Source organism: Natator depressus, chromosome 6 (genome assembly GCF_965152275.1).
Source record: "Natator depressus isolate rNatDep1 chromosome 6, rNatDep2.hap1, whole genome shotgun sequence".
Lineage (NCBI taxonomy): Eukaryota > Metazoa > Chordata > Testudines > Cheloniidae > Natator > Natator depressus.
The window spans coordinates 105162520-105175250 of NC_134239.1; the positions used below are offsets into that span (position 1 = coordinate 105162520).

Here is a 12731-nt window from a genome sequence, read left to right on the forward strand (position 1 = left end):
GAATGAGGCAAAATGGAGATGTCTCAGGTATCTTTTATATCCTCTGCCACGTGCATGGAAATATACTGTCCCAAACAAAGTCCAAAGCCTGTGTGTATGGACAGTTACTGAAAAAAATGGAGTCCGAGATCACATGTCCACATCACATGAGGAGAGTTACAGTCAAATCTTAGGGCTTGTCTACACTGGCACTTTACAGCGCTGCAACTTTCTCGCTGAGGGGCGTGAAAGGTTTAGCACTGTAAAGCACCTTTTTAGACAGTACACCAGTCTCTCCCAGCGCTCTGCCACGACCACACAAGCCATGTTATAATGTCGCCAGTGTAGACTAGTCCTTAGAGTTAAGGAAGGAGGTTATGGTTGAACAAAGTTATGGTTGCTCTTTCAGAAGTTTACAACTGAACATTGACTAATACAGCTTTGAAACTTTACTATGTAGAAGAAAAATGCTGCTTTACATTTTTTTTAAAGTAGTTTGTGTTTAATAGTACTGTACTGCATTTGCTTTTTTTTTATTTTGGTCCTTGCTGCTGCCTGATTGTGTACATTCCAGTTCCAAACGAGATGTGTGGTTGACTGGTGAGTTTGTCACTCTGGTGTTAGTAACTCTGAGGTTCTACAGTATCTGGGCTGGAGGTATTTCTTCTGTGGCCCATTGTGAGAGTTAAGTATCCTTAATGGGCCATCAACACATAGCTGACTAGCCCTGATGTAAATCTGGCTAGGGGATGTCACCCAGGAATACAACACATGTTTAAGATATAGTTACCTAGCTCATATTCATAATGTCAGATACAAAGATACATGCATATAAACAATATAATCATACTTAGGAAATCACAACTTTTTCCATACGTACCTTACATGACATACTTCGCTCAAAATTTATTACAATTTTGTAACAATGGTGACTATTAGTGTAACTAGTTATTTTTATTCAACATTGCAGTATCCATATATATAGCGAGACCGATATTCTGATCCACCAGCTTTGTGACATTGCTTTTGAAGAGAGAGTTCTTTCTCAGGATATGGCTACACTATGCAGCTTTTAGCGACATGGCTGTGCCGCTACAGCCATGCTGCTAAAAGCCACACAGTGTAGCTGCTGTTTGTTGGCAGGAGAGCACACCTGCGGACAAAGCGCTGTTCACACTGGCGCTTTTTGTTGGTAGAACTTTAATCGTTCGGGGGAAGAGGGTTTAACGCGCCTGAACGACAAAAGTTTTGCTGACAAAGTGCCATGGTAGACATACCCTCAGTTGTGCTACTGTCAATATAATGCAGACTAGAATTTCGTATGCAGCTTTATGTACAGCATATTCAACTTGGTTTGATTGTACTGAGCCTTAAAAATCAAGCCAAGTTTTAAAAAAATTTCAATAGCTTTAAAGGTAGTTTACAATTATACCGCCCAGTATTGTAAACCACAGGAATTCTGGCTGTAAACTGAATGAATTTTTCAACTTGCTGTCTTCAGACAGTCAAATAAGGTCCAAAAATTGTTTTGTGCGGTAACTTACCCCCTCCTCCGCCGTGCCCCTCCCCCAAAAAAAGAAAAAAAAAAGGATCAGAGACATCTCTTATTAGAGAACAAATTCAAACAGAACATAGTTGAGGTGATGGGCAAAATAAAAACTGTACCTTGTTTTCTATGACATATAATGAAGGTTTAAAAAACCCAAAAACCTTTAGGTAGGCATGCCTTGTCTAGTGAGGAAGACTTTACAATGACTAGCACTAGTGTGACATCACAGTTGAGAAGAGTGAAAGTTGAGCAGTTGGCAAGGGAGTTTTAGTCACTGTTTAAAAACTTTTTGTTAATGCATAACTTCAGTGGCTAATATGTTGGATGAAGGATATCCTGCCAATCAATCAGAGAGCTAACAATGAAACACACACCACCTCCTGTTTTCCCTCAATTTCCCCCCTCCTTCCCCCCAAAAAAAAATTAATGAGGAGAACCAGGGAAAACGAGTTGATGTTCCTGATGTGGTTAAAAACCCAAGCAGAACATGTATTGTTCGGGGAGTGGAATGAAGAGGGATGACCAATTTTTGTCAAGTCATCTTCGCTTTTAACCATGATTCTGTGTTTCTTGACATTTGATGTTTGATTTTTCAACATTAATATTGCATTTACTTTTATTGTATTTTATGGGGTTTTAAAAAAAGCTGCTAATTGCTATTGAAGCTAGTAAAATTCTGAATCTGTCTTGACAGCTTGTGAACCACAAAAACTCAGGAAGGCATACCCCTTAAGCTTGTGTGGGAATACTAGGTGCTTGTCTACACTTGAAGTGCTGCTGTAGCACAGATGTGCCCCTATAGTGCTTCAGTGTACACACTACCTACACCAACAGCATGGGTTCTCACATTGCTGTAGGTAATCCACCTCTCTGAGGGCATGGCTACATTGGAAACTTCAAAGCGCTGTCGCTGCAACGCTCCCGCAGCAGCGCTTTGAAGTGCAAGTGTGGTCAGGCGTGAACGCTGAGGGAGAGCTCTCCCAGCGTTCCTGGTACTCCACCTCCATGAGGGGTTAGCGCCATGCTCCCAGTGCTTGGAGCCTGTCTACGCTAGTGCTTTAAAGCGCTCAGACTTGCTGTGTTCAGGGGTGTGATTTTTCACACCCCTGAGCCAGCAAGTTAGAGCACTATAAAATGTAAGTGTAGACAAGCCCTGAGACACAGTACCTAGGTCAGGGAAAGAACAATGAGGGTTAGATCGGTTTAGCTATGTCACTCGGGTGTGGATTTTTCACACCCCTGAGCAATGTAGTTGAGACAGCTTAATTTTCTAATGTAGACAGGGGCTTGAGGGAACAGAATTGCTGGTATGGTTCAATTAGTTCTTCCATTACAGCCCCACAATTCACATTTAGTCTTTTGAAGTCTCTTGGAATGCACTGCTTCTGGAAGCTGTGCTGGGAACTGTGGCATAGGTACCTAGAGGAAATTGTGACTGAGGCTATGTTTACACTGCCACTTAGGTCAGCAAAACTTATGTTGCTCAGGGGTGTAAATATTCCGCCCCGTTACAACACAAGTTACGTGGGCATAAGCTCTAGTGTGCACAGCTATGGCAGCAGGAGAGCTTTCTGCCATTGGCATAGAGCAACTACATGAGAGATTTTACAGCGGCGCAGCTGCATTGGTACAGCTCTCTAGTGTAGACATAGCCTGAGATTGTTTAGAGTAGCGCTCCTGTTGATGCAGGGTAGACATGCAAAAATTCTTAAATTAATTCAGCATGTTTAATGTGGACACACTGAACTGTTTGTGTTTATGTGGATGCAGTAGCACAGTGGTTCTCAAACTTTTGTACTGGTGACCCCTTTCACATAGCAAGTCTGAGAGTGACACCCCACCCTAAAAAATTTAAAAAACATTTTTATATATTTAACACCATTACAAATGCTGGAGGCAAAGTGGGGTTTGGGGTGAAGGCTGACAGTTCATGCCCCCCCCCCCCATGTAATAACCTCGCAACCCCTGTGGGGTCCCAACCCCCAGTTTGAGAACCCCTGCAGTAGCAGATCACTTAACTGTTGACTTCTCTAGTGGAGGCAAGGCCTTGGGATTTTCTTTAGTATTTATTGTTGTAGTATTTAAACACTATAAACTAAATCAGCATGGTGAAAATCCCTAGTGAACTTCGAGATTTCTGCTCCTGCTGTACTCCTGGGAGAGACTGCTTGCAGGGTATTAATCATCTTGCCAGTTATGGTAGAAGTGTTTTACTGAAGAGGAGGATCTTTCAGTATGCCCCAAAATTCATCAAGATTTGGATTAATCTTATTCCTGAAAGTTTACTGTTACTAATACTGTCCCAACTGAGACAAATCATGATAATAAAAGGTAATTAGGCTAGGTCAGTTTCCTGGGAGATGTCCCACTAAAGTTTTCCTGATTAAATGTGTCCCAGATAAGAACAGTATATTGTAACATGTGATGTTTATGCACCAGTTTCTCCAGTGGAGGAAAGCTGCGAACTAGAGCATCAGATGTAACAGTTGTGGAGAGCTGGAGGATTGTACGGTACCCCTGGAGCAGGTTCCTGTTCTTACAACATCCATGATAGACTCTTCAATGTCCATACAGAAAGGACAGGGCTTTACTTTTTTTTTTTTAAAGGTCTTGTGGGGAAAATAATATCCATGCAATAAACTGCATGGAACTCAATTTATATAATTTAAGAATGAAGGCCAGAGCCAGTATTGTCTACAAGACTTTAACCTTGACTTCCGTGAGCATATGATGCCAAATCTGATGAGCAGATTGCTAAACCATTCTCTGCATCAGAGCCTAAACGCTCCATTACTCTGTAGATCAAATACTAAGCTTGAAAAATGTACCCAGTGCTTACTGGTCCAGGCAATACATCTAATTATCAGGAAAACTTTGCCAGTTTCACGAAATCACATGCCCCTTGCTTGTCGGGACCTCTTGTGACTGAAGATCCTGGTCTCCTCTGAGTTTGAAGTTGGAGCTTCCAATTAAGGCTACTTCTCCCACCCACAAACATCAGGTAAAACAATTTATGCTGCCCTTCTCAATGCTGACTCCACAGTGGGGTTGCATGAGGACTCCCACACAGAGAGCCCTTTACTGGCATAGTAGTGGCTATGGTATCCTGCCTCTTGGACTGGTCTCCAGCCTACCTGAAAACAGGAAACAGGAGGCTGAGAAGCAGGGATGCTGCAGCCAGTCTGAAGACCAACAGCAGTGTGACTCCTGCCTGCATCACTATGACAACCTAAGAATGACCATGTGGGTCAGACCAGCGGTGCGTATAGCTCAATATTCTGTCTACTGACAGTGGCCAGTGCCAGATGCTTCAGAGGGAATGAACAGAACAGGGGGGCTTATGGAGTGATCCATCCCCTGTTGTCCACTTCCAGGTCCTGGCAGTTCAGAGGTTTAGAGATACCTAAAGTATGGGTTGAGTCTCTGACTACCGTGGCTAATAACCATCAATGGACTTATCCTCTATGAACTTACTTAATTCTTTTTTGAAGCCAGTTACATTTTTGGCCTTCAAATCATCTTCTGTCAACGAGTTCCACAAATTGACTGTGTTATGTGAAATAGCACATCGTTTTTTTTGTTTTAAACCTGCTGCCTATTCATTTCATTGGGTGACCCCTGATTCTTGTGTTATGTGAAGGGGTAAATAACACTTCTCTCTTCACTTTCTCCACACATTCATGATTTTATAGACCTCCATCATATTCTCCTTTTCGAAGTTGTACAATCCCAGTCTTTTTAATCTCTCCTCATATGGAAGCTGTTCCATTCCCCTAATCATTTTTGTTGCCCTTCTCTTTACCTTTTTCAATTTTAATATATTTTTGGGATGGGGCAGCCAGAACTGCACACGGTATTCAAGATGTGGGAATACCAGGGATTTATATAGTGGCATGATATTTTGTCATATTTTCTCCCCCTTTTCTAATGGTTCCTAACATTGTTAGCTTTTTTGGTTGCTGCTGTACACTGAGTAGCTATTTTTTGACAACTATCCTTGATGATTCCAAGATTTCTTTCATGTCTGGTAATGACTAATTTAGACCCCATGATTTTGTATATATATATTTGGGATTGTTTTCCCAATATGCGTTACTTGCATTTATCAAGATCGAATTTCATCTGTGACTTTTTTTGTTGTTGCCTGGTCACCCAGTTTTGTGAGATCGCTTTGTAACTCTTCTCAGTCCGCTTTGGACTTAACTATCTTGAGTAATTTTGTGTTGTCTGCAAACATTGCTACCTCCACTCTTTACCCCCCTTTTCCAGGTCATTTATGAATATGTTGAACAGTGCTAGTCCCAGTACATATCCTTGGGGGAATCCTCCTATTTCTGCTTTCCATTGTGAAAACTGATGATTTATTCCTACCATTTGTTTCGTCTTTTTAACCAGTTACTGATCCATAAGAGGGCCTTCCCTCTTAGCCCATGACTGATTACTTTGCTAAAGAGCTTTTGGTGTGGGACCTGTCAAAGCTTTCTGAAAGTTCAAGTATGCTATTTCAGCTGGATCATGGTTGTTGAATCCCTCAAAGAATTCTAATAGATTGGTGAGACATGATTTCCCTTTACAAAAGCTGTGTTGACTCTTCCCCAACGTAATGGTGCTCCTTTGTGTCTGATCATTCTGTTCTTTACTATAGGGTCAAACAATTTGCCTGGTACTGAAGTTAGTCTTAGAGGCCTGTAGCTGCCAGGATTGCCTTTGGAACACATTTTAAAAATAGGTGTTGCATTAGCCATCCTCCAGTCATCTGGTAAAGATGATTTAGGAGAGGGCTTTTGTGTGTGGAGGTACTCTGCTGACAGTACTCCAAGCAGACTCAGGCTTTTTTCCTGCTACTGTTACTAGCCTGTGTTACAGTTCTTCATGCCTCCCTTTCTCCTGCATGCACCACTATTCATTCTTTGTTTTTCTCATCCCCCAACCTATCAGTACTTAAAATTTTTTTAAACTGTTACTTTATATTTTAGATTTATAAAATTAGAACTTGTGGCTGCAAATGATTTTGGAATGCGATCTACGTAATCGGCAGCAAAAAATTATGGCTGGTTGTAGCGTTGTGCATGGTGGCATAGATTGAGAATCCCTGTTTGAAACTGTAGACAAAGCAAATAGTCCTATCTGAAAATTCTATATGCATATGTGAGTAAACTTTCAATGCTCATAATTTCAAACCCACAAACAGTTTCCTTCAAGGTGGGCTTTTTTCTTAGATTTCAGTGAGACCTGTACAAATCAATTTTGATCAAACTTGTAGTCATTGTCTGGTTATGCAAGTGTAAAACGTTTGATGAAACTGTTTGAGTTCTACCTGTGTAACAACATTTCCCAAACATTTAGCTTACTGTTTCAAAAATTAACTTGTGCTGAGGTGAACCATGGAAAACTTTCAGTGCAAACGTTCGTTTCTCAAGTTATGAACAATTGGAAAAGGAGGGAACACGGGGGCTGGGCTGTAAGGGAAAACATATTGCAACTTAACTTTAGTGGATGCTGTCAACTTTACTGTAATATAAGCTGGAAGAAGTTAATCATATCCAGAGAAATTTGATGGCTAAATACTTAACAAAAATATTAGTGTACCTCTTGTAGCCTGTCAACTTTTTGGCTTCTAAATAAGAGTTCCTGAAGTCTGCTGTTGAGCTGCTGTTTTGTCTTGCTCATGTGTTCTTGAGAATAATATTTTAGTCAAAACATCTTTTCGCTACTCATTGTTCTGTTTTTTAGATATGACCGTTTTTGGTCAAAAATATTAATTCTGTTCACTAATTTTAATCTGAATGACTGTTTTTAAGGAACTTCAGTCATCTGCACTCAAGGATGGTTATATATTTTAGGGTTTTCTTTATAGGTCAATTATCAAACAATTTCTGTATCTAATAAAACTAGATCTTCTTTTAAATTAACTGTTTTACATAATCAGCTCAAATTTAATTAATTGGTTCTTGATTTTGTTTTGTAGAATTCTTCTGAAGTTGTATTTTTTTTCCTGATTCTGAAATACATTATCTTAAAACTGTTCCTGATGGCAAATTTCTCGCATTCTTAACATCACTGAGGCCTTGTCCATGCACGCAAATTGCACTGGTTTAATTACAGTTGTTTTAAAATCGTTGTAATTATACTGGTGGACATGTACATTGGTTTACAACTAACTTGTGTTGATTTTAAAAGTAAAGTATTCAGGGACCAGATCTGAGTAAGGTGATATTTTATAGTAACTTTTCACAGTAACGATCACACCTTGATCAAGAGTAGATTAAAATCATTACATAAACTCACCTTAAAGTCACAACTTATTCTGGTTATGTGATATAATGGCTGCAAGTAAGAGATTTATCCTGTTTTTTCATTGATCTGTCCTTGTGCTGGTTATTCGATGATGACAACTTCTGCTATTTTCTTTCATGTTTCTGACAGTAATTTTATTTAATTATTTTTTAGTCCAGTTACAACCCAGGGATCACAACAAACACAGCAGCTACAGAAGCATTATGGCATTACCTCACCAATCAGTTTGGCTGCCCCCAAGGAGATTGACTGTCTACTTACCCAGAAATTAATTGATACCCTAAAGCCCTTCGGTGTGTTTGAAGAAGAGGAGGAACTGCAGCGCAGGTGAGTGAATGCTGCAGTAGTTACTCTTTAAATTAATATTAGAAAACATTTCAGTGTAATGAAAAATCATGTTTAAATTTAGTTTTCAAAATTAATAATTAACATTATTGAAAGTGTCTGGACTCTTTCTTCTCAACAGTAGGAATCAGTGAGAAATCCCTCAGAATGCAGAGCTCTAACAGTTTTTTAGTGTCCCTAAGTTAAGGCTAGTCTTTGCATTTGGCAGTGTTAGTTTATGTATTAGTCCCTTTTACTTTCCTCTATACGTTTCCTGTTAAAACTTTCTGAAACGTATTTCTTTCTACTGTTCATTACTGCAAAAAACATGTGAACCTGAGCAAATGATAGAAAGTTCACATCTTTGGGAAGCACACGCTTAAAATGTGTGTACAGTTCATGCATACATGTATCCCAAAGAGCCCTTATTGGCTCAAATTACGAGATATTTGTTTGTTCAACTAGAGTAACAAAAACAGTGGAAATATTTGCAGACTGTATTTATTTCTGTAGCTGTATTAAAACAGATAAGATCTGCTGCTGTTAGACTTCCAATGTACCCTATTTAACTTTTTATTGTAATGATGATCAAAATCTTAATAAAGCAATTAGTTTGCTATAATTTTATTATTTTTTGAATTCTCATGTATCAATACAGAATTCTAATTTTGGGGAAGTTAAATAATCTGGTAAAGGAATGGATACAGGAAATCAGTGAAATCAAGGTATGGATGTATTTTCCTTGTAGAGTTACTTGTATTAAAATTTCTTGCATACAAGATAATTCTAGCATGTATTCCTAGTTCAAGAGATGTATTTCACTTAATCTGTTGAGTCTTACCTCACTAGAAAATAAAAGTAAGATTCATTTCTTTCTGGATGTTCTTGATGTCACTTCTAGTAAACACTTACTAGATAGGTGTGCAAGACTGAAACGTCTGTTAATGGATGTTGAGAGATTTATCTTTAGCTGCTGCTTAATTTTCAAATTAGAGGGGGGAGCTATTCATCTACTAAAGTGGGATTGCAATTTATTACATATTCTTATTAAAAACTGAATTTTAACTTCATGCTTATTATCAACATAGTTTTGTTTGGTCATTTGAACCTGTGGTCGGGAGTAATAAAGTTCTTTTGAGACAGATAAATATATTTTGATAGGTAGAGCAAAATATAAGATCTTATTGTTTACATTGAGCCATTTTAACTTTTCCTATGAGGTTTAACTCTTCAGAACTTATTTAAATTGACACCTAATTACTATTTTCATTGTTACTTTCTTAGCGCAGTAATGGGTTTTTAAATTTTTTTAAAACACTCTTTTAAATTGTCAGGCCATACTTTTTAAGCTGCTCTCATTTTCAAGTTCTTAGAGATATGAACTTGAAAATCACATTTCTATGTGAATTTTTACATAATATATTTAAGACCAAAGATTACTGTAACTAAAAGCCTTTTTTCAATTTACTTTGTCTGTAATTGATTTTACTGTTTTCTCTGTATAGTTAGTTTTTCCTTGTGTGAATGTCTACTCACACATTAAATGGAAGAGGAAAACCCTCACATTCATTTTTCACTTTTATTTTAAAACCAAAATTGGCAAGTGGGGCTTAGGTTGCATGGATTTGGTAGTTTTAAATATTATACTTGCCCATCTTGTTGATGATTTTGTCTTGGATACATTTATATTAAGTAAGTTTCTTAGAAGTAAATCACAGTTGAAGGAAATAACCGTATAATATTGTAAACATAATTAATGGTTTCGTGCATACTAGATTAGATACACCTTAGTCTTTATGCAATAGACTAAGTTCCTCTCTGTCTCAAATGTGCTAAATAAGTTACTACCGCAAGCTTAAGCAGAACACCCCGTGTCCAGAAACTGTCTTTTGACTGTTGATTCACAAGTAACCAAATGGTTACAACTAGTGTAATCAAATTTCTAGCACTATAGTATATATATTTGTCACGTCATATGCATGGTTCCTGAGTGTCAAATTATTACCTTTGTCTGCCACCAAATTCCATTATTGTGACCTAGCATTGATTGGATAACTTCTGGGTGTTGGTGTATTTATTTAAAATGAGAACAAACTATCATAACAGAAATAAGCTTTAATCTATGCAATTTAACATCTATTTTCTGAATTACTTTTGTTTGCATTATGTTTTCTCTTGTAACTGTTGTCCATTGTCTGAATATACTTTGCTTATAAAATAACTAGTTGTATATTTGCTCCATTAGAATCTTCCACAATCCGTAATAGAAAATGTTGGAGGAAAAATTTTTACGTTTGGATCCTACCGACTAGGGGTGCACACAAAAGGTAAAATTTACCTTGCTAATTATGAAAAAAATTATATATCTGACCTAATGAAGTATTTATAAAATGTCATAGGTAAGACATTAGAAATGTTACTTTGGTTTTGAAGTATCATGTGGCTATGGTAAGTATATAATTTCATATGATGCCTTAAAAGGAGGGAGAATCAGTTCAAAGTAAGATACCTTGAACACTTTCTGTTCAAGATCTGGGAGGGAGAAGGGCTGAAATCACAAAGAGATGCATATAATTTTTTTGTACGAGGAATGGGTATATCTGGATTCTCAGGGCTTTAATGTACAGTTACTGAAAACTTTTGTAAACCTCCCTTACCAAAGATATATATGTAGGTATTTTCAGTGTGTCCAGTGGTTGTAAAAAGACACATTCATTGTTACTTTTGGAGCACATCTTGAAATACCTTGTACTTAGATTATAGCTGTATGAAGGATGACTGTTGCATTTTCCTTTGTTGCTAGAATGTTATGTTGTAGGCTATTGCTAGTATTCTCTGTGTATTTGTATAGAGTGTCTGTAGCCTCATGGTATTTATGAACATGTGTTTTAGGAGCTGATATTGATGCATTATGTGTTGCACCAAGGCATGTTGACAGGAGTGACTTTTTCACCTCATTTTATGAAAAACTGAAACTACAGGAAGAAGTAAAAGACTTAAGGGTATGTTGGTCCTCTAACAAAGAGTTGTTAGGACACAAATGATGATGTAAAATTAGTGAACAGAATAAGTAAAGCAAAAGTGGTTTACATCTGTTAAGAGTAGGAAAGACTGCAATCAAATCCCACAAGATTCATGCCACGGTTTTAGTTCACATAAACTGAAAATAGCTACAACTTATCTATTAAAATGGTAGCATCCAACTTCTACTGTGTATTAAGTTTTGTCAGTTACTTCTATTTATTGCAATCATTTTGAGTCTGAAGGAGAAGAAATGTCAATATAAATTCTAATGTCGAAGTAATCATTTAAATTTGTCATTGTGTTATTTGTGGATACTCTTTTCCATGTTGAAAATAATACTGAATGTTTGTTTATTTTTCCAGGCTGTTGAAGAGGCATTTGTCCCAGTTATCAAACTGTGTTTTGATGGGATAGAGGTAAGGTTTAGCCAGCTGTCTTTGAGTCTTGTTTTACTATAATCAAAACGTTAACACTTCTAGGGTTCCGTTCCGCATGATGTGTGTAATTCCTATTAAAGAGTTATATGTCAAGGGGCCTGCTTCTGTGAACTGCTGATCAGACAAAGCTACCTTTTGAATGTTGCAAGTATTAGTACTAATAGAGTACTCTTTGTCGGCAAGTCAATGACAAATTGTTATGGTTTTTTTAATCAGTACTAGCAAAAATTAACCCTTAATTGTCCAGTCTTCAAACTCAAAATTACTTCAAAAATTAAGGTGATCCTTTTGGTCCCAATGTTTTCACTCTACTACGAACAACAGTGCCAGCTCCTGTCTTTGCCTTGATCTTTTGGTTTCTCCCTTTCTGCTTACCTACTTTAATGAAACACAACTTTTTGCGCGTGGTGGTTGCCTTTTTCTAGGGCTCTTAACAGAGATGGTGGGGGTTTCCAGAAATTCATGGTCTTTCAGAACCATTCCTTACAAATTACAGGACTTTTGGTTGTTAGGGGTTGATATTGTATGGACACAAGCAATTGTAATCAAGATAAGATGTATTAAAAACAGAGAAAATAGTATTTTGTAAAAGATAGTTTGCTAGATTTATATCTAGATTTATATTTTAGGTATGGTATTTTCAGTTTAGTTACTGAAAAAACAGGAGTGAGTGGTTTACATCCCTTAAAAGTAGTCTCCTCTCTGACCACCTATCAACCCATCAGCTTCCTTTATTGATGATGATCCAACTCTGCTGCCTCCAGAGATCTTTTATCAAATCTATTTAATAATACTTACAGTTTAAACACGCTGAAAATATGTATGCCATGACACTACATATAGTGCCAAATTCGTGTCTTTTTAAACAAACCATGCAGAGCACTTATTCATTTGATGGTTTGCCAGGATTTCAGACCGTGACTTTTTTCTGTTTAAACAAACAAACAAAAAAAGTTTAAAAGTCACGGTAATTATAGCCATGACAAATCAATAGCCTTAATTAGTAACATGTAAGCTTCAGCAAGTTCAGTGCCAGGCAAATTATTCACTTCTTTTCTGCAACTGAATGGTATTTGCAAGGAAAACTGACTCCGACCGGTTTCCCTATTCAACCTCAGATT

At 37.5% G+C, this 12731-nt stretch overlaps 1 protein-coding gene across 3 annotated transcripts in view; it reads left to right on the plus strand.

Moving 5' to 3' along the window:
• The window catches only part of PAPOLA (poly(A) polymerase alpha), a 96785-nt gene that overhangs the window by 20777 nt on the left and 63277 nt on the right, over positions 1 to 12731 (plus strand). For all 3 annotated transcript variants that reach the window (XM_074956188.1, XM_074956189.1, XM_074956190.1), the window contains exons 2-6: positions 7979 to 8152; positions 8808 to 8874; positions 10395 to 10476; positions 11042 to 11151; positions 11536 to 11589. In XM_074956188.1, coding sequence (XP_074812289.1) covers positions 7979 to 8152; positions 8808 to 8874; positions 10395 to 10476; positions 11042 to 11151; positions 11536 to 11589 — 487 coding nt within the window. The remainder of the gene's footprint in view (positions 1 to 7978; positions 8153 to 8807; positions 8875 to 10394; positions 10477 to 11041; positions 11152 to 11535; positions 11590 to 12731) is intronic.